Consider the following 24,848-nt stretch of genomic DNA (forward strand, 5'->3'; position numbering starts at 1 on the left):
TGGCCCTGCATAAGTTAGCATTAAGAGGGAAAAAAAAGGGGAAAAAAAGCTGCTCCGAGGAGGAAACACATATCACTAGAATTATAATTATATATATTTTCTGGGACAACAGCTTTGGACATCGCACATTCTCACTTCCCGAAACATGAAACATGAACTTTTTTTTCCCTGAAAGTTTAATAAGAGATTGCAATTTATTAATAGTAACTTACAGTTTGTAATAACTCTTCTTTACCTACAACTTTCTACAGTTCATGCATTAATTAGTCCTGCCACAGAAGTGAAGCAAACAATAATTACAAGCCTCATAAACTGCAAATTCTACGGCATCTTTTGTTCATAATCCCCAGTTGAGTGTTTTATGATATGGTGGTAATGTAAGCGTCGACTTTGTCGTTCATCTGGCGGGACAAGAACTTCATGCAGATTGGCGGCTGCACCTTCGCGAGCGCCAGCACCGACTGCGGCAGCGTCCACAGCCCGTCGCCGCAGATCAGTCCCGACGCCACCGCCGGCCCGAACGCGTCCGCCTTTGCCTTGTCCACCATCTCCCACACGAACAGTATCAGGCTCCCCACGCACATGTCGATCGCGAAGTACGACCCGATGTAGAACGGTATCGCCATCGCCATCGGCAGTGGTATGAACCGCGCCACCTTCTGCGGCACCAGGTCTCGTATCAGGTTGATGACGATCGCGGCCGCGAAGAACACAAAGCAGAGTGTAAGGCAGTGCTTCGGGAGCGAGCCGAAGCCATCGACGCCGAGTATGGCCATATTGCGGAAGACAATGGCGTACGGCGCAGGGTACTCGCTGCCACTGAGCCCGATGTCCTTGAAGGCCTTGAAGAAGAGCCAGAACACGCAAGGTGCGATGACGCAGCCCATGGCGGTGCCGATCACCTGGCTGACGAACATGGAGCGCGGCGATGCGAGGGTCATGTAGCCGGTCTTGAAGTCCTGCATGAGATCGGATGCTGTGGAGACAATGCTCATCATGACGCCGCAGGCCGAGAGGCCCACGAGCACGCCCCCGTGTGATGCGCCCGCCCACATGCCGATGGTGAAGATGGCGAGCTTGCCGTACGCCGACACGAGGGACCAGTCGGTGAGGCCGCAGCCGTAGGCGTTGCAGAAGGCAAGGACGGGGGCGACAATGTAGGCGACGAGGATGTAGTACCACTTGAGCTGGGGGAAGATGTGCGGGAGCGTCACGATCGAGACGACGGCAATGAGGACGTAACCGCCGTATGCGACCGGCTGTGGGATCTGGTCCTTGAGGAACAGCTCGGTGCGGCGCTCGTCGTCGAACGACAAAGGCCTATCAGCGGTGATCAGGGCCTCATCGTCAGAGACCGGGAGCATGCTTGTGCGGTCCTTCCGCACGGCGGCGATGAGAGAGGTGACGGTGTACTTCACAAAGTTGTAGAGGCCATCGCCCAGTATCAAGGCAATTGATATGAACACCTGAAATTTTTTAAAGAAAATTTAGTACTCTATTTTCGCGCCATATTTTGTTAAATAACAACCATAAAATCACTAAAAGTTTGACGAAAATAATTTGAGTAACAACATATACGTAGATATCATGTTTTAAAATTTTTTTAAAAAAATCAAAATTGCTACTTAATAGTTGTACTAAAAGAAGCTATTAAGAAAAGATGGTGAATAATAAATTTGGCAAACATACATCCACAAATGTTCTCATATTATTGAACTCCAGCATATAGCTAATGAAAATGTACAATGATTTCTTGTAATTTTCTTGTTAATATTCATATAGAACAACTAAAAGATAATACCACGAATTATCATACTATTTTTACTTACCTATACGGAATGACATGCCACGATATAGATAAGTGATATATACTGTTTGTGGCTTTGCGCTAGTCAATGAAAAATATTTTGCCCACATACGAACATCAATAACTTTTTTACATACACTAATGTGGTGATTTCTTGTTAGCTCTTTTTGATTATATAATTATGCTCTATACATGAATTAATTTACTGTTTCTTGTGAATTGTAATAATCATTTTATTATAATACTCCGTGTGAAAACAAAATGATGTAGAACATGTAAGCGGGGGTAGCATTACTCGAAAAAAGATCAGCAGTTCGTGAATTATTCGTGAAGTTTTCTTTTGACTATTATGATAAAATTTGTTTAAAACAAGGATGGGTGATTAATCAATTTTGTTACCTTGTAACCTTGTAATCCATGGAGACTTGTGGGGGAGAGATCAGCTGAGAACCATTCACCCTTTTTGTTGTTAATGAGAGGCCACATTATTCCCCAAGAGATGATGCCTCCTAAGAGAAGGGATACGTTTACAATGTAGGGGCATATCATTCCCACTCCAACGTAGATAGTAGAGAAATCGAAATAGAATCTACAAAAAAAAAGGAAAAAAATAGGCATCAGATTTAGTACAGAGAAATAATATGTGAAATCATGGTTGGAGCTTCATATATATATATATATATATATAAAAAACTTATTTACACATGAACAAAATGCTTCCTAAAAGGATGTGTTTGAGTAGAGTAGTGCAAGGTAAGGTTCTCACTTGTTTGCATAAGCTTTGAGCCCCAAAGTAGGGAATGCTTGGAATCCACAGCTATCTGTGGCAGTGTAGAACCACTGGAAAAACCCCCATGCAAAGCTTATTAAGAAGAATTTGGCCAGTGTAGTCACTTGCTTCCTGAATTAGAATCATACATGTTAATATATATTTTTGGACCCGTTTCCTACTAGATCGGTCTTTTAGGTAGCATGATATTGCGGCCAGTTCTAAATGCCTTCTTTCTGTGAGGCTGTGGGTTGTCTACTAGATCAATCTTGTAGGTAACAAAACACAATTATACAAAATCCTATACATAAATAGTGAGAAAAGAGGTAAATTACTGAGAATGTTAGTAATTTACATAGCTAATTTGGCGCCTTGGGGAGTGTGGAAACCGTTGATCAGGTGAGCAGTTGCAGTGCCACTCGGGTAGATCAGCTTGTAGTCGATGATCATAATCTGAAACAAATCAAGTTCTTTATTAGTCCATGATCTTCACGACTTGCGAATTCAAAGAGAAAAAAAAACAAATTCACTGCTTTTTTGGTCGAGCTCGAGCTTTTGCAAAAGTGCTTTTCTCTGCAGCGTTGTTCACTGATAGCTTTCTCATACCCTAACACCTTCTCGTTATATCTTCTATTGTTGGATTCTTGAAGCTCATTTTAAGCTCCAATTCTTTCTTTTTTTTTTTCCCCTAATTGCTACTTATCGGAGTAAAAAGCTATTCGATAAGCCAAGACATGCAATATGGTACTGTATAAGCTTGGTGGGAACGTAATTTACCTTTCTTAGGGGCACGAGGACGAAGAGACCGAGGAAGCTGACAACAAAAAGGAACCCGATCATCCACCCCAGCTGTGGGTCCTTCACATTCTGCGGATCATTCGCTTCTGTTGTTTGGCTCGCAATCCTCTCACTCATTCCTAATAGGTAGTTACCGAATCCTCCTGTTTTAAATGGAATTAGTCTATACTAGTAAGCACAACAAGACTATTTCTCTATGTGCAAACAAAGAAGGGTTTATGAGAAAGATGAACTTAGTTTGATTGAACAATTATTACTTGATTTATTCGATTGCTTTATCAATTTGGGTATATATTCAGGTGAAACTTTAGGTGGTCCAAATTTGTGGATTACAATATAATTCGTATGGTTAGTAAGCAATTAACCCACTACAAAATGCGACACTTAGTTGGGTATTACTATTACTCAAACAGAATAAAAAATCAATGTGACACAATGAGACCGTCGAAATCGGTCGTCCGTTATATACCGTGCCCAAAACTTAAAACAGTCACCCATCGAGATGTGGATCATATTGACCTGGCACACTATATGAGTTCAATCATTTAAATCGACTTACCATCAATTGAAAGTGAAACATACCAAGCGCACCGAAATATCAAATTTCCTTGGGTGAGAGTGAAATAATTCAAATGGAACGCGTCCAAATGGATTGATGGATTAATCATACTGGTCCTTATTAATTGGCCACCACTCGTTGCCTTTGTGTGACTCTTCTCCTAAAACTAACCAACTAGACAAAAGTTTCTATATCTAATATTTGACTAATATGTATAAATACAAATATTTGAGATGTACCTGTTTACTATTCTAAACTCGTAAGGTACTTGAACCTGGACCCCACAATATATAATTGGTTACTTAAAATTAGTTACCAACAGTTTTTGGCATTAAACAAGTACCAAACATTATATATGTTGTAGCAAAAATTAAGCAAAAAAAATCTGAAAACCAGTATAAAAGTGGCCTCCTGTAAAGATTGGAGTAAAACAGGAACAAAGTAAGAAAAAAAAGGTGGTGTAACACTAGTCAAAACCTTAAGTAGATGAAGGATCTATTTGAGACAAGGACATTGTTTAAATTTTTTACGTAGAAAAATAATTAACGCAGCGGTAAGCTTNAGCTAGCACCCCGGTGAGGACATCGATCAAATCAAGAACCTCGTGTGGATACCTATAGAGGCCGGACGCGTGTGCGGCTTCAAGAGAACCCGATTCCACGATCATCAAATTGAGGCAAGGATTTATCCGCGAAAAAGGTAAAGATTCGATCTTACTTTTCTCCTTTTATCTTAAAGAACATGAGGGATCCTAATTGCGTGGCTTTGAGATTAGATCTCGAGAGTTTTTCAAAATCAAATCTGTTTGATTTCTTTTTCCGCTGCGTTTTACCGTACGCAATTTTCTAACACCACCATCTCCTCCTCCCCCTCCCCTTCCCGTCGATCCGCGCCATAGCTCGCCATCGTAGCGTAGAGAGAGAGAGAGAGCGAGAGAGATGTAGAGGGGGAGAGAGAAATGGTGGGGGATGAGCTCTCTCTCTCTCTCTCTCTCTCTCTCTGGGTATTGGGAGAAAAGAGGGGATTGGATATTTATGAAGTGAATGAATATTCGTGCGTACTAGGTTGTAAAGGATTTGAGGTGGGAGGAGGAAAGATGGGGACCACTGGTGTCAGTGCCAGAATATCAGTTAAAAGTGTAAGAACTGAGTGCTATATATTGCAAAATGCTATATCACGGATCCGACTGGAGCCATCTCTTAAAGCCACACGAGTCACCTCTAGAATCTGACATTATCGGATAATTCTGACGAATAATTTTGACTTATATGTCTGTAATTGAATTTGAACCTGAATAGCACGTCAGAATCTAAATAGAAGAAACGTCTCATACTCTTACATCAGATGGAAAAAAATCCTGAATGAAAATGTAAGCGACTGCGCGCTCTGCTAATAATAACTGAACTTAAGTATTTTGAGCTAGTGATTTGGATCTAATGAGTTAGCGGGGTGGGACACGGGTAGAAGAGGACTGGGGAACTTTGATGCTAGCTAGTCCAAGTACTACCTTTTTTTTCTTTCTAGTTCAGAAGCTTCTTAACTAGTCAGTTTTTAACCGTTGCCACAACTGAGTTGCTGAGTCCTCGTATGCGCCTCTGCTGTTTGTAGCCACTACATGGCTAAGTTCACTCTTCTCACTGTTGGATTTCCTTATGCTGCAGAATTTTAAACGCAGAGTTTCTCAGATTTGTCTCTTTTTCGCGGCTTTAGTCTGCGTGCAATGGCTCATGATCTAATTTGTGGAGTTTGAAGGCAGGTTTCGTTTGTAACTGCACCATTACTTACTAGTAAGTTAACATATATGAATATCCTATTTATCTTCCCTTAGCTTGTGTTAGAAATAACCGTAACCTGGAGACAAAGGGAACACATGATGCCGCCAGTAACTTAATGTGATTTTAATTTTGGTTGTGATGTTGTCGTCGTTCTCGTTCTTTATGAATGTGATTTGATCTCTCAAGACCAAAGTGGGCATCTTTTGGATGTTCTTTCCGTCTTGCTATTTACACTTAGCTACTGTATGAACACATGAATATCTTATTCGGTATATTCATTGAATTTATTCAAGCAGCATATAGTATGTGGTAAATGATGAATGTGATCAAAATATTTAGAATAAATACTATATTCGGCTTTTAAGTTATTTTTTCGAAATAAAATTAATTACCTCACATGTAAAATATGCTATTCAATCAAATTTGGACACCTCACATTCTCACTTCCTGAAACATCAAACATGAACTTTTACTCCTGAAAATTTAAAAGATTACAATTTACCAATGGTAGCTTACAGTTCGTAATGACTTTTCTTTACCTACAAATTTCTACAATTCATGCATTGATCCTGCCGCAAAGCGAAGCGAACAATAATTACAAGCCTGCTAAACTGCAAATTCTAAAACATGTTGAGTGTTTTATGATAAAGTGGCAATGTAAGTGTCGACTTTGTCGTTTATCTGGCGGGACAAGAACTTCATGCAGATCGGCGGCTGCACCTTCGCGAGCGACAGCACCGACTGCGGCAGCGTCCACAGCCCATCGCCGCAGATCAGTCCTGACGCCACCGCCGGCCCGAACGCATCCGCCTTCGCCTTGTCCACCATCTCCCACACGAATAGTATCAGGCTCCCCACGCACATGTCGATTGCAAAGTACGACCCGATGTAGAACGGTATCGCCATCGCCATCGGCAGCGGTATGAACCGCGCCACCTTCTGCGGCACCAGGTCTCGTATCAGGTTGATGACGATCGCGGCAGCGAAGAACACAAAGCAGAGCGTGAGGCAGTGCTTCGGGAGCGAACCGAAGCCGTCGACGCCGAGTATGGCCATGTTGCGGTAGACAATGGCGTACGGCGCGGGGTACTCGCTGCCGCTGAGCCCGATGTCCTTGAAGGCCTTGAAGAAGAGCCAGAACACGCAGGGCGCGATGACGCAGCCCATGGCGGTGCCGATCACCTGGCTGACGAACATGGAGCGCGGCGATGCCAGGGTCATGTAGCCTGTCTTGAAGTCCTGCATGAGGTCGGCGGCCGTGGAGACGATGCTCATCATGACGCCGCAGGCCGCGAGGCCCGCGAGCACACCCCCGTGCGACGCGCCCGCCCAAGCGCCAATGGTGAAGATGGCTAGCTTGCCGTACGTTGACGCGAGGGACCAGTCGGTGAGGCCGCAGCCATAGGCGTTGCAGAAGGCGAGGACAGGGGCGAAGACGTAGGCGACGAGGATGTAGTACCACTTGAGCTGCGGGAAGATGTGCGGGACCGTCACGATCGAGATGACGGCGACGAGGACGTAGCCGCCGTACGCGACCGGCTGCGGGATCTGGTCCTTGAGGAACAGCTCGGTGCGGCGCTCATCGTCGAAGGACACAGGGTTGTCGGTGGTGATCGGACTCCCGTTGTCAGAGACCGGAAGCGTGCTCGTGCGGCCCTTCCGCGCGGCGGCGACGAGGGAGGTGACGGTGTGCAGGAGCACCTTCACGAAGTTGTAGAGGCCATCGCCCAGTATCAAGGCAATCGATATGAACACCTGAAATTTTTTTAAAAAATTTAGTAATATATTTTTGCGCCACTATTTGCCAAATAAGAGCTATATAATCACTACAGTTTGATGACAATAATTTGAGTAACAACATATAGGTAAATATTATGTTTAAAAATTTCAAAAAATCAAAATTCTTACTTAATACTGGTACAAAAAGAAGCTATTGGAAAAAAAAGATGGTGAATAATAAATTTGGCAAACTATCCACAAAGTTCTCATGTTATTGAACTCAAGCATATAGCTAATAAAAATGTACAATGATTTCTTGTAAGTTTCTTGTTGATATTCATATAATAATTAATAAATAATATCAAAAATTGTCGTACCACTTTTATATATCTACATGGAATGACACGTCATAATATAGATAAGTAACATAGGCTAGTCACGCTAGTCAATGGAAAATGTTTTACCCACATATAAACTTTATTAACTTTTTTACATACGCTAACATTGCGATTTCTTGTTAGGTTTTTTTGTTATTACAATTATCATTCTATACATGAATTAAATTATTCTCTTGTGAATGGTAATAATCATTTAATTATAATACTCCATGAGAAAACAAAATGATGCAGAAAATGTAGGCGAGTATAACATTACTCAAAAAAATCAGTAGTTTCATGAGTTATTCGTGAATTTTTCTTCTGACTATTATGATAAAAAAAAATTTAGACAAGGAAGGGTGATTAAGTAATTCTTTTTACCCTGTAACCTTGCAATCCATGGAGACTAGTAGGGGGGAGATCAGCTGAGAACCATTCACCCTTTTTGTTGTTAATGAGAGGCCACATGATCCCCCATGAGATGATGCCTCCTAAGAGAACAGATACGTTTACAATGTAGGGGCATATCATTCCCACTCCAATGTAAATAGTAGAGAAATCGAAATAGAAGCTACAAAAAAAGGGAGGAAAAAAAGGCATCAGGTTTAGTACAGGGAAATAATATGTGAAAATCATGGTTTGAGCTTCATGTATATATACAAAATATTACTTACTTACACATGAACAAAATTCTTTCCTAAAAAGGATGTATATGAGAAGAGTTGTGCAGGGTAAGATTCTCACTTGTTTGCATAAGCTTTGAGCCCCAAAGTAGGGAATGCTTGAAATCCACAGCTATCTGTGGCAGTGTAGAACCACTGGAAAAACCCCCATGCAAAGCTTATTACGAAGAATTTCGCCAATGTAATCACCTGCTTCCTGAATTAGAATCACACATGTTAATATATATTTCTGGTAGCGTTTTCCACTAGATCGATCCTTTAGGTAATATGGTATCAGAGTCAATTCTAAACTTCTTCGATCTGTGAGACCGTGGGTTCAATCCCCAACTTCAACCTTATATATACGGTTTTCTGTTAAATCGATCTTTTAGGTAACAAAACACAATTATACAAAATCCTGTAGTGAGAAAAGAGGTAAATTATTGAGAATGTTAGTAATTTACCTCGCTAATTTGGCGCCTTGGGGAGTGTGGAAACCATTGATCAGGTGAGCAGTTGCTGTGCCACTGGGGTAGATCAGCTTGTAGTCGATGATCATAATCTGAAACAAATCAAGTTCGTTATTAGTCCATGATCTTTATAACTGGCAAATTCAAATTGGAAAAAAAAAAACACAAATTCACGGCTTTTCTGGTCGAGCTCGAGCTTTTGGAAAGCGCTGTCTCCATAAAGCTGTTTGCTACTAGCTTTCTCATACCCTAACACCTCGTTATATCTTCTATTGTCGGATTCTTAGAGCAAATTTTAAGCTCCAAATTCTTCTTCTTTCTTTCTTTTTCTAATTACTACTTTTCGGAGTAAGAAGCTGTTCGATAAGCTAAGACATGCAATATGGTATTGTGTAAGCTTGGTGGGAACGTAATTTACCTTTCTTAAGGGCACGAGAGCGAAGAGACCGAGGAAGCTGACGACAAAAAGGAACCCAATCATCCACCCCAGCTGTGGGTCCTTCACATTCTGCGGATCATTCGCTTCTGTTGTTTGGTTCGCAACCCTCTCACTCATTCCTAGTAGGTAGCTACCAAATCCTCCTGTTTTAAATTTTGTTAGTCTAAACTAGTAAGCACAACAAGACTATTTCTCTATGTGCAAAACAAAGAAGGGTTTATGAAAGATGAACTTAGTTTGATTCAGCAACTATTGCTAAATTAGTTACTTATGGTTGATTTAATTGCTTTATCAGTTTGGGCTTATATTCAGGTGAAACTTTAGGCGTTCCAACTTTGTAGAGTTTGATACAATTTGTATAGTTAGCAAGCAATTAACCCACTATAAAATGTGACATTTAGTGGGATATTACTCAAACAGAAGAAAAACTCAATATGACATGATAAGATCGTCTAAATCGGTCGTCCATTATATTCAGTGCTCGAAACATAAAACAATCGGCCCATCAAAATATGAATCATCTTGGCCTGACATGCCTTTTGAATTTAATCATTTAAATCGACTTAGAATCAATCGAAAGTGAAACATGCCAAGCGCACCGAAATATCAAATTTCCTGGGGTGAGAGTCAAATCATTCAAATGGACTTGTCCAAATGGATTGATGGATTAATCATAGTGGTCCTTATTATTGCATTTAAATTGGTCTACAATTGGCCGCCACTCATTGTCCTTGTTTGACTTTCTCCTAAAATTAACCAAATAGACAAAAGTTTCTCTATCCAATAGTTGAATAATATGTATGAACACAAACATCGCAAACCACATGTTCTGAACAGGGATCGTCCTAATTTAAACTCATGCAGATAGTTGAATCTTTGACCTTACGACAAATAGTTGGTTACTTAAAAAACTAGGTTTCCAACAGTTTGGCGACCCAAATAAATCCTTTACTTTGTAAGTTAAACAAGTACTAAACACTATATATGTTGCAACATTACTCGAAAGCTGAACGTGAATGACCTATTTGAGACAGGAACAAAGTGCAAGGGGGACACTATTGAAATTCTTTACATACCGCTGAATGCGATGTCGTAGGCGGCGACGACGCAGGTCTGGATGACGGTGTTCTCCTGGCGGGTGAAGGGCTTCTTGAGCAGCCCGACCCTGTCGAGCGCGGCGGTCCACGTCTTCACGAAGAAGAACCCCAGGAGTCCCGCCGAGACGTTCAGGGAGGGGATGATACCTGTCAAAGATTGGATGCGAAACAACCGTTTATCTCCAAACCATGTTAGAAACATATAAAAAAATCAATCATTTATCTCCAAAAGCTTAAAGTCCTATTTGAATGCAGAAATCAATAATATGATGTTCTGTATACAAATTTTTAATTGTGGACAAACGGTCGGGGTGTGTTTGTTTCACGGAAAGTGGAAAGAAGTGAAATGGTAACTCTCTTTCGCTGTTTGATTCATCAAAAATTTTAAAAAAGATATCAATTCTACTGTTATATAAAATAAACTGCAAGCACCCAACCCGCCATAATAACTCAACGCCCAAACCACATGCCCAAAATACTTAAGCCTAATTATTATTAAGCCTAATTATTATTATTAACGTGTAGGTCCCATATAAACTGATCGAAATCAATATCCCATCCGATGTGGAATTATTGGGGCGTTATTTTACCTCCGATCAATTTTAATCGAAACTTTAACAGGATAAAAAAGAAGCAGGATTAAATATTTAAAATTTAAAATAAAATAGCATATATGATCTCCATTTTTTGAAATAAAAAGTTACTCTGACATGTAAATAAGATTTAAGCTAACAGATACCTGTGGTGAGGTTGAGCTTCATGACGATGACACTGAACATCGCGGCGAGAACGAAGCTGACGACGAAGGCGCGGAGCGTGAGCTGCTCCCGCCACCCGGGCACGCGCTTCCCCTCGAACACCCTCTCCACCGACATCGACATCATCGTCGACGCCGCCGCCTCCCCGTTTCCCTCCCGCGTCTCCACCTCCTTCGCCGCCGCCGCCGCCGCGCTCCGCCGCCGCATCTCGCTCCCCTCCGGCGCCACCATCTCCTCCTCCCCCTCCCCCTCCCCTTCCCGTCGATCCGCGCCGTAGCTCTCCATCGTCGCGCAGGAGAGATAGAGAAATGGAGGGGGATGAGCTCTCTCTCTCGCTCTCGCTCTCGCTCTCTCGGTATTGGGGGTAATGATCAAGCGAGGGGATTGGGTATTTATGAAGTGAATGAATATTCCTAGTACTAGGCAAGGGTGTGTAGGATTGGGGAGGAGGAGAGATGGGGGCCGTTGGATGGAGATTGTACGGTGGGTGGTGGGAACGAGAGGAAGAAAGAGGTAGGTGTGTACACGGACTTTTTTATAAAACAATCCTCTCAAATTTTAAAATTTGCGAAAAAACCCACTCAAAATTTTATTTGTAGAACTAATCCTCTTTTCGCCACGTCGGCGCCACGTCATAATTTCTTTTAAAGACGGTGAATCATTCACCCTGTTTTCCCAATTCTTTTAAAGACGGTGAATCGTTCACCGCGTTCTCCCATTTCTTTTAAAGGCGGTGAATCATTCACCGTTTTCTCCCATAATTTATTTACTGTTATTTTCTATATTCTATATATAATCCTAACAACCACATAAAAATTCTAACAAATTACATATAATCTTAACAACCTTTAAATCCTAATAATTTATCTATATAATTTCATATAATCTTAACTGCCTTTATATGAAATTATATGGATAAATTATTAGGATTTAAAAGTTGTTAAGATTATACGGGATATAGAAAGAAACAGTAAATAAGTGAAAGGCGGTGAATGATTTATCGTTTTTAAAAGAAATGGGAGAAAGCGGTGAACGATTCATCGTCTTTAAAAGAAATAAAAGAGAACGGCGAACGATTCACCGTCTTTGTAAGAAAATCCTGACGTGGCGCCTATGTGGCGAAAGGAGGGTTAATTTTACAAATAAAATTTTTACATGATTATTTTGCCAATTATAATTTTTTAGAGGGTCATTTTATAAAAAAGTCCTGTGTACACACATCCAAACGAGGCGGATCCGGGGTGAGAGAGGTCCCTAGATCCGCTCCATTTCTTTACGGATTGCGACAGAAGTAAATTTTTGACGAATCGAGACAGATTAAAAAGATAAAAAGGGCTTATTGCCTCCCGCTTTATTTACTCGGTGGATTAGGCTAGATTTGGACCGAATTATATTTTCCTAATATTTTTAGTTCACACTTATTACTTTATTTGGGATGAATCATAGCAGAAGCTCCTACGAGAGAGTTGCTTTAAGCGCAGGAATGTAAACGACCTTGATCGGTGGAGATCACGTTTCAGTCCATTCTAAACGGGGTGATAAGTGAGAACTAAAAATAAAAAATAAAAAAAAAAATCTTGAACCAGTAGGAAATGAAGTGAGAAGCAGAAACCCTTTATCTCCATTGATTTATCTTATCTTGATTCGTTAAAAAATCGTCAAAAATCAATTCCAAATGCAATACGTCAGAGTAAAAATAAAATATAATATAATTTATCTTGAATCCGCTTATATCCAGGGCCCCTCTGGACCCACCCCATTTGCTTCTCTGTTTAGTAATAGGATGAGTACTTTTTGGGTTTGACTTTTTTTAGTCTAAATCCAGGGACTAATTAAGTTTATAATAATAATAATAATAATTAGTTTATTAAAATTTTAGGTTTTTTTTCAAATAGCCCCCTGATAAATTTTATTTGCAAAAATAGTCCCATCCAAAAATTATTTACAAAAATGGCTCTGCCCCTGCCACGCCAGCGCCACGTCAGCGCCACGCGGGCAGGGCGGGCCCAGATGTTTAAGTTGAACACGGTGAATCATTCACCGTGTTCAATACAAGATTTTTGTATTGGACACGGTGAATGGTTCACCGTGTCCAATACAAATATCCCAACAATGGCTAAGTTGGAGGTATTTGTATTAGACACGGTGATTCATTCACCGTGTCCAATTATTTGTATTGGACACGGTGAATGGTTCACCGTGTCCAATACAAATATTTCGATCTTAGCTATTTCATTCACCGTGTCCAATATAAAAACTTTGTATTGAACACGGTGAATGATTCACCGTGTTCAACTTAACCATCTGGCCCAGCTCCGTCCGCGTGGCGCTGACGTGGCGCTTGCGTGGCGGGGTCAGGGTCATTTTTGTAAATAAATTTTTGACAGGGCTAAATTTTAAAAAAAAAAATTGTAAAGGGGCTATTTGCAAAAAAAGCCCTAAAATTTTAGTTGGACGGTCCCATTGCCCAGTGTGAGTCCATCCAGTCCACCGTTCACACAGTTTTGAGATTCGCACTGCTATTGTGATGGATGGTGGATTGGATCATCTCATGATGGTGACATATTTTCACCAAATTTTCTATATTTCTAAAATATTCATAAACTTAACTTTAGAATTTGTTATTAATTACAAATACATTAATAATATATTAATATTAATATTAAAGGTGATTTTATTAAAGAGGTAAAGCCTAAAGCAGTATCTTTTCTTAAAAAAAATGATTAAAATTCATATGAACTGTGCTGGCATTAATTATACATAAAATTTTGAATTATATAGATTTTCTTTATATATTATAAGCAAAGTATAACAACAATAGTTTGGATTATCTAATTAAATATAAGTTATATAGAGATATATTTGACTAAACTAATAATTAGAAGATCATTTAAGCGTGGCAAAAGATGTAGGGAGAAAGTGTGCGGCGAATCACACGCAAGAGATCCGAAAGAGTAGTGTGGAATGATTCAGCCACAATAAATTATTATTTAGAAAAAATAATAATTTATTGTGGATTCCTATATTTTATTCCGACATGATTTTGATTGAATATAACAATTAAAAATAGAAAAAAAAATTAAATAGTAGCACTGTAGTTTTGTACTTTTTCACTTTCTTTTTCTGTAGTTTAGAGAGTATCACTTTCGTATTATGTAGTTTTATTTTTTTCTTTTTGTTATTTCATCCACTAATTTTTTTCATTAAATCAGTGATAAAGTTTAAACTAAAGAATACTAAAGTAAATATTTGATAAACAATAGGCGAGGTATTTGAAGTTTTTTTTTATATGATTTAACGAAAAGTTAATGGAGGGATTGAGAAAAAAAAAATTTGAAAACACAGGGTACTAAATTTATACACTTTAAAGCACAAGGTATTAAAGTGAAAAAGTACGAAACTATATAAGTGGTATTTGAAGTTTATCCTTAAAAATATTGTGTTTTCAAATTTTTTTTTTCTCAATCCCTCCATTAACTTTTCGTTAAATCATATAAAANATATAAGTGGTATTTGAAGTTTATCCTTAAAAATATTGTGTTTTGATACTAAGTATATAAAATAATTGTTATTCTTAAAAAAAATTAACTCTTAGAAAAAAAAAAAAAGATTTTCAAGTCCGAGTCTCATCGAATTTATAACGCTATTTAATTTCTTCCAACTTAATTTAAGTCTGTAAATATTTTGTACCTATCAAAAATTTCGAATTCAGATGTGAAAAATAATATTAAATAATAAAAGAAATATTATTCTCTGCTAATCTAAAGATTTGAAGAACAATTATTATTTTACATAATTTAACGAAATGGCGTAAATTCGACAATAATTCGCATCAGATAGTTGTTATTTTTGTCATGAAAACAAATTAAGACCCAAAATAAAATCTACGTACCATCGGTACTGGTCACCTCTCTAACAAGGGCAAAAAAAAAATTCTTTACAATGAGGGTATTTTGGTAAATTTCTATTCTTATAACATATCATTTTTGTAAAATATTCCATTCACTCCGATGGAAAGTTTTCACCCGGGCCACAATCATCTTCTCCGAAGTTATTTTTTCTTTTTCTTTTTTTCATTCACTCTGATGGAAACTTTTCACCCAGGCCACAATAATTAATTTAAAGTTAATTTTCAAACATAGAATCATTCAGTTTAAATAGTTAACAAATTTTATTTTTTTAACTATAACATAAACTAAATCTAAATTTAAAATTTAATTTTAATCAATATTTTTGAACTTTAATGTTGTTTTTACTATCGAATGAACAATTTGAATTTAATTTTAAATATAGAAGCCTTTAATTTAAATAAAAAATAAAATTTATGTTTATAAATACAACATAATTTACAATTTAAAATAAGTTAATAGCATTGAAATTTCGTGTCATTTTAATATCAAATTAACAATTCAAATTGAAATATACTATTCATTTAAACATAAATTTTTTCATTCTGAAAATCAAAAGTAAAATTAAATTTGAATTTAATGTACACAATTATAAAGTTTAAGCTCAAATTGATTTTTAAATTCAATTTTATAAAAATTTATTACTTATCAAATTAGCACTATCTAATTTGGTAAGTAACAAAATTAAACTAGGAAACAAATATTTGTGTTGGGTTGATCAAATTTGGTAATTGGCTTGTATTTCTTTTCCCATATTACCTTTACGAATGGTAACCTGTTGAGCAGATAACTACTAAGCAAAAGACAATCTCGCCCTTAAGTTTTGAACGGCTAGATTTAATTTATTTGGTGTATTGAAGCATTCCTCAATTAAAATATACATACAAATAAAATTTTCAAAACTACAACAATTATATTGGAGTTGACTTAACTATCATATATTTATTATACGTAACGTAATCCCTTTAAAATTCTATGTAGAGTTTTAGACTCTTTGAACATGAAGATTCCTACAAAAGAGTCGGCCATTTATACGTAAGTATCTCCGAGAGAGGAATATTTAGAAACGTTCCAAAGAAATAAGGCTAAATTAAGATCATAGTGGGACCTTTTTAGTAGATACCTATCCTATTATACTTTAAGCTTATTTACACAAATAATCAATGTAATAAAAAACCATTTTAACACTAAATCGAAAGGAAAACAAAGACAAAATGAAAACTAAAGAAACAGAAAAGAAAAGTATGGAATCAGCTCTCTCTCTGTGTGAATAGATTTAAATCACAATTGATGTGGATGTGTCGAAAGCGAAGTTTCAATTGTGGATGTATCGAAAGCGATTTTTTCTATAATTTTATATGGGCGTAACTTGTACAACGAGCTGATGGTTTCCTACTTATCGGATTTATTTTCTGCGATTCAGGGACGACAAAAATCAAATTTTGGATAGTGAAAAAAAAAAAAAAAAAACTGAAAGGGAGAGAGAGAGAAGTCGACAGTGGACCTCTCTCATGTGGTCCACAAGGTGGAACGGACCTCGTGGACCGCGTGCTTTTGTTCCCTAATGCGGCGTGCGCAATGCTGCATGTTTTTTTTCTTTTTCGCTCAAAGAGAGCGAAAAACGAAAACCCTCTTTTTTCTTACAATCTATAAAAAAAAATTTCGAAAATTTTTTTTTTTACAAGCAATCAAATATCAAAACCTTACATTCAACTGGAAAAAAAAAAAAAAAAATACGAGGAACTAAACACACCCTTACTGAATTTCACTAGATTCGATATGAATTATTTTATTTTGTGTTTAGAAAAAAATAATTATTTGTTAATATATACGACTTCTCTGCGTGGGGGAAAAAAGTAATCAATAAATTCTAGAATAAGCGCTCCATAATAATAATAATAATAATAATAATAAAGACTTTTCTTGTAATTTTTTTTTTTCCATGGAGGAAGATTGTGACATTATCAGCAATTCAGTATTTACTTAATTCAACAAATCAGGCCTGCAGAATCTTCTAATAAGATTGATGTATATTTCGCGCAGTCTCAATCCTACAGCTAGCATGATAAAACATAGAAAAGACACTTCGATAATCTAATATCTGTAAAATGATCAATTATTTTAAAAATTTTAAGCTGTTAGCTAATAATGTTTAGTCGTCACATATATGACATCTAGTATGTATAAATAGTTACTAGCATAGTAACCCGCGGGATACGACGGATAGATAATTGAAAAATAAACGGTGATGAAAAAAACAAAAAACAGTTGAAGAAAGATGAAAAGGAAGGACTTGAGCTGGTTCGGAATAGATCCGTATTCAATAATAAAGAAAAAATTGTCATGCGGCAACTTTAGAAAAAATAATGTATAGAAATATAGATATAAATGTAGATGACAACTAAATTGACACGAATAAAATAAAATCTAAATTAAATATGGAGAAATGGCACCATACAATTCTGTTTATGATGATATGGTGTAGTGTATGTAACTGTTAGTATATTCTGAGACATTAACCAATCAATGTAAGTGCATGGCATTTATTAATGGATCTGTTACTTTAATATTGCTCAGCTACATCATGTGATGGACCACTCAACTGCAATAAATGCAAACTTCTTTTTCTCTTCTAAAAGTGTGAACTCTACCTTTAAGATTAGTGTGAAGAATAAAACTGATAAGAGCTGTCATGAAAATGACAGGTGCTTCAGCAATTTGAAATTTCAATTCCATTTAAATAATCTGACACTACAACATAATTGAATTATAGAGACACATCTTTCAAATACTTTTATATAAATATTTTATTTATGTCAATTTTTTTAAAAAAAATCTAATAATGTCTAAATATAAAGTCCAATCCAAATAAAAATAAAAAGTTTCTCTATTCCACCAACCACACCCAGCTCACTCGGCCCAATTACAAATAAAAAAGAAAAAATAAAAAAAAAATTGATCACCATCTCTCCTTCTCCTCCTCCGCCACCGTAGCCGACGAGGGAGGATTTCGACAGTTGGAGTTCGGCCGCGAGGATTTCGTAGGGACCGTAGAGAGCCACGATCACCACGTATTCCTCCGCCACAGGTCGCTAAAAGAATGGGTGCCAAATATTAAAGCGGCACTACCTATAGCGACTTCACATATAACAACACTTTTAAAAAGTGTCGGTAATTTAGAGATTTTTCTTGTATTTTTTTTTTATTGTGACATTATCAGCAATTCAGTATTTACTTAATTCTACAAATCAGGCCTGCAGAATCTTCTAATAATATTGATGTATATTTTGTGCAGTCTCAATCCTACAGCTAGCATGATAAAACATAGAAAAGACACTTCGATAATTTAATATCTGTAAAACGATCAATTATTTTAAAAATTTTAAGCTGTTAACGAATAATGTTTAGTCGTCACATATATGACATCTAGTATGTATAAATAGTTACTAGCATAGTAACCCACGGGATACGACGGATAGATAATTGAAAAATAAACGGTGATGAAAAAAACAAAAATAACAATTGAAGAAAGATGAAGAGGAAGGACTTGAGCTGGTTCGGAGAAGATCCGTATTCAATTATAAAGAAAAAATTGTCATGTGGCAATTTTAGGAGAAATAATGTATAAAAATATAGATATAAATGTAGATGGCAACTAAATTGACACAAATAAAATAAAATCTAAATTAAACCTGGAGAAATGGCACCATACAAATATACAATTCTGTTTATGATGATATGGTGTGTATGTAACTGTTAGTATATTCTGAGACATTAACCAATCAATGTAAGTGCATGGCATTTATTAATGGATCTGTTACTTTAATATTGCTCAGCTACATCATGTGATGGACCACTTAACAGCAATAAATGCAAACTTCTTTTTCTCTTCTAAGATTAGTGTGAAGAATAAAACTGATAAGAGCTGGCATGAAAATGACAGGTGCTTGAGAAATTTGAAATTCCAATTCCATTTAAATGATCTGACTAATCCAACTTAGTTTGGATTAGTAAAAGCATATTAAAATTATATTTTTTGAGGTATCTCGAGCTAATTAAAGAGTAATGCTCCATCTATAAATACACTTAATTTGTGTGGCTTCTTAATACCTGCTGATATGTTGACTGTACTGTTAAAACTATTGGACCCCTCTTTGGTTTCAAACCAAAATGGAAAACTTGGAAGATACATTTATTAATTTCACTTGGTTGAAATGATACTCAACCAATTGAGAAGAAGACTTGTAGGGGGTCGACCTTGCGCATAATTTTGACTTGAATATTTATATTTTTTCTTTATTTAAATTTTTTGTGAATTATAAAATTTTAGGTGTGATATGGACTATTAACATGTATTACCTTAGTGTGTGTCTGTGTATATAATTATATATGTGTGTGTATGTATGTATATATATGACTGACCGTCCCTATAGCAAGTGGCAAAGGATTTAGTGGTTGGCACCCAAGACTCAAGTTCGAATCCTAGTTGATTCACATTTCTAGCTAAGTTTATTTCTAAATAAAATAAACGAAGCGGGTAGCGTGCTACCTATCTTTCTCAAAAAAAAAAAAAATGTATATATATGTATATATGTATATATATACATATACATATATATTATTTATATTGGATAACATATGTCAAACATAGCGCATTTGTCCCAGTTCAATATATAATATATTAATCAATATATAAATAAATATATATATAAAATAATATAATAACATTACGGGCTGGAATACATAATAGTTAAAAACGCGTCTTTTGCTATCAAAGTTTTTAACCTTGATGAAATAATTGTAGGGTCGGGATGATATTATCCCTTGAGTTGCGGCCCTAGAGTAGTGGTCCGCTAGGATAATATATATATATATAGTTGGACTGGGCCTACTATAGTAGGCAAAATCCCATTGTTGCTATCAGTTTTAGGCGCTTTGGATCAACTATTTCCATTATTTTAACCATTGGATTAAATACTATAACCCGTGGGGACACTCAACCCATAGAGGGAGCCACTCAAGCTCAACGCGACCTAATACATCCTGACCCTACAATTTTCATCAAGATGTAAAACTTGATCGCAAAGAAGCATTTTTACTATTAATTAGGCATTCCAGCCTAATTTTATATATATATTTAGGTATAAAATGGAATTCAACGCCAGGTAATATGTATGCTAGGTGAGGTCTCGTAATTAGAACTTTTAGAAAATAAAATAAATAATAAGAGTAAAAGAATACAAAATTATTTGAACTATATATGGGGCATTTGATTTGCTTATCCGACCTTCAGTTTTTTTTTTTTTAGCTATCAACATTTAATTTCTTTTGATTTAGTAACGAACGACACTTTAACCTTCGAAATTAAGAAACTCTATTTACTTTTTAATCGAATTATAGCTGTGAGAATTTATATTCAAATTTTAAAATCAAACTATTATTGATCGACTCAAATCTAACAAATTAAAAAATTAGATCGTAAGAATTAAAATAGTCAATAATTTGGATAAATTCTATTTATTTTTATCAAATAATAAAAATAAATAGTAATAAAAACGTTATCAGGCGAAAAACACGGTCCAACAAAAATGAGACCTACTCCAAACCATCACATACTCACGCACGCCTCATGTTAGAAAGTAAAAAGTGGATTCTCTACAACCACTGTTGTAGCAAATTCCTACAACCAGTTCAAATTGAAGTAGATTTTCAGATGAATTATAATTCAGGTGAAAATCTTTTTTTTTTTACTGTTTATTTGGAAGGAAATGATTGACATAATAGCTACCTAAAGATGTGAGAGATGGATTAACATTCTATATTTTTTTTCTCACTTTTTTTCATACTTGACATTAATTTGGGATGAACGAAATGTCAATTACGGTACTTTAGAAAGTTTAAATTTCAATTGAAAGGTAAAGTTATAGTAAACCGAACAACAGAACTTAGCACTTATGACCGAATCTATTTCATCCATCTCTACTTTCTGTGAAACAAACATATATTCTAAGCCTGTAGAAAATTCGTGCAAACTCTTTTGTATGGGATCTCCGCTTTTCAACTCTACGTAGTGTTTAAATAAAACCCTTTGGAAACATTAACACAACCTTAATCTCTCAAAATTTGTCTCTATCAATGGAAAAGAAGGGGTTGATTAAAGAAGATGGACTCTTAACACATCCGCGCCTCGTCGTGCTCTTCGCGCTTGGCCTGGGCCTAATCTTCATGGACCCATTCCATTTGGGCCCGCTCGGCGGGGTCGACTACCGGCCCGTAAGGCACGACATTACACCCTACAGCAAGGTCATGGATCACTGGCCGAGGGACAACCGGAGCCGGCTGAGACTCGGAAGGCTCGAGTTCGTCGACGAGGTTTTCGGGCCCGAGTCCATAGAGTTCGACCTGGTGGGCCGAGGCCCGTACGCGGGGTTGGCCGACGGCCGCGTCGTCCGGTGGCTGGGGGAGAGTGTTGGGTGGGAAACATTTGCAGTTGTTAATCCAAACTGGTGAGTATGTTACTAAGCCTTCACTGGTTGCGGATTTGTTTTCTAATAACATGATAACAGAGCTAATTCTAAATCACTTCATTCCATGAGACACGTGAGCGCGGGTGTTAAAATATTCATACCTGTTTCCTATTGGATCAATCTTTTGGTAACACAGTAGATGAGTTATATTCGAAGTTATGCAAATCATGCAATATATCTCAAGCAGAAATAGAAAATTGGGCTTGGATTTAAAGTTTGACATCATATTTATTGGCATTTCTTAACTAACTCGACAAATTTGTATACAAAAGGACCGAGAAAATGTGCGCTAACGGAGTCGACTCGACGACCCCGAAGCAACATCCGAAGGAGAAGTGGTGTGGCCGACCGCTCGGCCTAAGGTTCAATAGAGAGACCGGCGAACTCTACATAGCCGACGCCTATTACGGGCTCATGGTTGTCGGTCCCGACGGCGGTGTTGCAACTTCTGTAGCTACTTACGCAGAAGGAAGTCCAATCCTTTTCGCGAACGACTTGGATGTTCATCGTAACGGCTCGATTTTTTTCACCGACACAAGCGCTCGATATAATAGAAGGTGAAAAAGCGTAAATTTACGATAGCCGTAAACAATAATCAGATTCAATAAATCTGTAACTCAAATGTAGCTTGTGTTGATTTAGGGATCACTTCTATATATTACTAGAAGGAGAGGCCACAGGAAGGTTACTAAGGTATGATCCTGTAACTATGACTACTCATGTTGTGCTAAGGGGATTGGTTTTTCCTAATGGAGTACAAATTTCGAAGGATCAGAGGTTTCTCCTCTTCACAGAGACCACCAACTGCAGGTCGGTTTTTTCACCGTCTCTCTCTGACATCGAAAGATATTCTATTATCTTTTTAGATGCATGATTTAGTTAACATGACATGCGTGTGTTGTTTTATATAACTGAACGTAACGTGCATGCATGCATGTGTTACATTTTTTAGGATCATGAGATATTGGCTAGAGGGCCAAAGGGCCGGAGAGCTCGAAAACTTCGCCAACTTGCCGGGTTTTCCCGACAACGTGCGGATAAACGAGAAGGGCCAATTCTGGGTTGCGATCGACTGCTGTCGGACGCCGATCCAAGAGGTGCTCTCGCGCAATCCGTGGCTGAGGAGTGTATACTTCAGGTTACCGTTAAAGATAAACATTCTGGCGAAGATGATCGGAGCGAGGATGTACACCGTCGCATCTCTCTTCGACGAGGAAGGGAAGATCGTCGAGGTGCTCGAAGATCGGCGAGGCGAGGTGATGAAGCTGGTGAGTGAAGTTAGGGAGGTAGATGGCAAGTTGTGGATTGGAACAGTTGCTCATAATCACATAGCTACTCTTCCTTACCCACTGGATTAAGGTAATAAGAACTTATATATGTTTGGGCATTTGAATTGTATGCACTAATTTGTACTTCCCTAATTTGTAGCTAAAGCTACACTAATTTCTCCTTTGTAAACATTTAATTTACCAACATCCTTTTATTTAGTACTATGTGGTTTTGCACTTTTTTATTTTAGTATTCTGTGATTTAAAATGCATCAATTTAATACTCTATAGTTGTATTTTTCTCTTTTTGTCAGCTCCTTTCGTTAATATTTTGTTAAATTATATGCAAAATTTTTTTAGATATTCTACATAGATTTATTGAATATTCACTTTAGTACTTTTTAATTTTGACACATGATACTAAAATTAAAAAAATATAAAATATATTTGAGATTTTTTTATTTATTTTGCATCATTTTAATTCTATCCAAAAGAAGAAGAAGAAGAAGAAGAATATACCATAGAGAAACTGACCTGGGAAGCACGTGCCAAAAGTGTTGCTTCTTATCCACAAAGAGCTGGCCTGCTTTAAAAGTCGCGTTTACTGACGTGTGAAAAGCGCTTCTCGGAAACCCGCTGCTTCTCCGCGTTTGAAGCAACCAGGTTGAGAGTACGGCTTCTGGTCAACGGTCGCTTTTGCGAATACCGCGGCGATTTCTCGCTTTATATAAACCCAAATAATCGCCTCTCTACCAAACAAAGGAACTCCAATTCCTCGCCCCGATCTTTTTTTTTTTTTTTTTTTTGGCATCCGCGATGTCGATCGTAGAGGCGTGTAACTCCGATCTCCCCTTTCCCCTCTTCCGCCACAAACCCTCCGACGAAACCCTAATCCCCCACCTCCGATCGCCGCCGATCGCCCTCGCGCGGATCTCCGGCGCCGTCGATCTCCTCGCCCTCGACTCCCACCTCGACGCCTCCCTCGCCCTCCTCGACGCCTGCAACGTCGCCTCCGCCGCGATCGACCTCCTCCGCCGCCGCCTCCTCCCCCTCCGCCTCCTCGCCGCCTCCTCCGACTCCTCGCGCCGCGCCCGCGACGCGATCGCCGAGTGGGCGGCGGCGCCGCGTGGACGGATCTCGGCCGTCCGAGGGGTGATCGCGGCGGGGAGGTCGTTGGCGGCGACGGAGGAGGTGGCGGCGGTGGACGCCGCCGTGAGGAAGTTAACGGCGGCGGTGGATGACGGAGCGGAGACGGAGAGGCTACGTGGCGCCGTTTCAGAGGTTGGGAGGGTGACGGAGGAGCTAACGGCGGGGCTGGACCGTTTGGGGCGCGCCGTCGATGCGGAGTTCCGTGCGGTTATGGCTTCGCGAAACGCCGCCCTACAGAGGATCCGATTTGGTCCCACCAAGAAATATTATAATAAATAAATAAATAAAAGAGATTTATTTTTATTTTTATTTTTATTTTTATTTTTATTATTTTTTTGGCAAAAAGAGGGTTGTTACAGGTTTGGTACATTGTGGAATTAAGTTGATTGTAAATTTTATTTATGCTTTGTTTTCTTTTTTCACTTTTGTATATAAAAAATCTTGTTATTATTTTCAAGTTATTTAAGAGTAAGAAGCATATATTTTCAGAATCAGCATATTTTTCGTCGCAGGTTTGCGTAATCACTCCTAATATATTTTTTCTACTACAAACATTTTGCAATCATTTTTATGCAATAAAAAGAAAAAATTGATTAATGGGGCAAAATTAATATAAAAGTAATGCACTTTCTCTTTTAATAACGCTTCTTAATTTGCTAATCTTTCTCGCTCATCAAAGAGTTAGGCCAAATTCGTAAGAAGGAATAAGAGAATAATAAATTATATTAATTTTGAAAAGTTTAAATATATAATAATAATGTAAGCT

General features: G+C 37.7%; 3 protein-coding genes across 4 annotated transcripts; 2 read left to right on the forward strand and 1 right to left on the reverse strand.

Moving 5' to 3' along the window:
* Positions 73–11,617, reverse strand: LOC109708012 (probable metal-nicotianamine transporter YSL12). 2 transcript variants are annotated; one of them, XM_020229578.1, is made up of 7 exons: positions 11,212–11,617; positions 10,452–10,619; positions 3,354–3,517; positions 2,932–3,029; positions 2,574–2,708; positions 2,207–2,396; positions 73–1,466 (listed from the first exon to the last, which is right to left on the reverse strand). In XM_020229578.1, the coding sequence occupies exons 1-7, from the start codon at positions 11,513–11,515 to the stop codon at positions 360–362; spliced, it is 2,166 nt and encodes a 721-aa protein (XP_020085167.1). In that variant the 5' UTR covers positions 11,516–11,617; the 3' UTR covers positions 73–359. The 2 variants fall into 2 exon arrangements, with proteins under 2 accessions (XP_020085167.1, XP_020085166.1); XM_020229577.1 differs by lacking the exons at positions 73–1,466; positions 2,207–2,396; positions 2,574–2,708; positions 2,932–3,029; positions 3,354–3,517 and adding exons at positions 6,153–7,463; positions 8,186–8,375; positions 8,549–8,683; positions 8,931–9,028; positions 9,355–9,518 and having other exon boundaries at positions 11,212–11,611.
* Positions 21,274–23,130, forward strand: LOC109708013 (protein STRICTOSIDINE SYNTHASE-LIKE 13). Its single transcript, XM_020229579.1, has 4 exons — positions 21,274–21,644; positions 21,938–22,222; positions 22,308–22,475; positions 22,618–23,130. The coding sequence occupies exons 1-4, from the start codon at positions 21,274–21,276 to the stop codon at positions 23,021–23,023; spliced, it is 1,230 nt and encodes a 409-aa protein (XP_020085168.1). The 3' UTR covers positions 23,024–23,130.
* On the forward strand, positions 23,682–24,576 carry LOC109708015. The gene has a single exon (XM_020229583.1). The coding sequence runs from the start codon at positions 23,750–23,752 to the stop codon at positions 24,359–24,361; it is 612 nt and encodes a 203-aa protein (XP_020085172.1). The 5' UTR covers positions 23,682–23,749; the 3' UTR covers positions 24,362–24,576.

This window comes from Ananas comosus, linkage group 3, assembly GCF_001540865.1.
Source record: "Ananas comosus cultivar F153 linkage group 3, ASM154086v1, whole genome shotgun sequence".
NCBI classification, from domain to species: domain Eukaryota; kingdom Viridiplantae; phylum Streptophyta; class Magnoliopsida; order Poales; family Bromeliaceae; genus Ananas; species Ananas comosus.

Bases quoted from the DNA above. Each gene is read 5' to 3' on its own strand.
- LOC109708012 (XM_020229577.1), bottom strand. From the start codon at position 11,515: ATGGAGAGCTACGGCGCGGATCGACGGGAAGGGGAGGGGGAGGGGGAG. The intron at 8,684-8,930 runs GTAAATTACTAA...ATTCTAATTCAG, and splicing joins CAAGGCGCCAAATTAGCGAG to GAAGCAGGTGATTACATTGG. The intron at 7,464-8,185 runs GTAAAAAGAATT...AAAAAATTTCAG, and splicing joins ATGGATTGCAAGGTTACAGG to GTGTTCATATCGATTGCCTT.
- LOC109708013 (XM_020229579.1), top strand. From the start codon at position 21,274: ATGGAAAAGAAGGGGTTGATTAAAGAAGATGGACTCTTAACACATCCG. The intron at 21,645-21,937 runs GTGAGTATGTTA...TGTATACAAAAG, and splicing joins GCAGTTGTTAATCCAAACTG to GACCGAGAAAATGTGCGCTA. The intron at 22,476-22,617 runs GTCGGTTTTTTC...TACATTTTTTAG, and splicing joins ACAGAGACCACCAACTGCAG to GATCATGAGATATTGGCTAG.
- LOC109708015 (XM_020229583.1), top strand. From the start codon at position 23,750: ATGTCGATCGTAGAGGCGTGTAACTCCGATCTCCCCTTTCCCCTCTTC.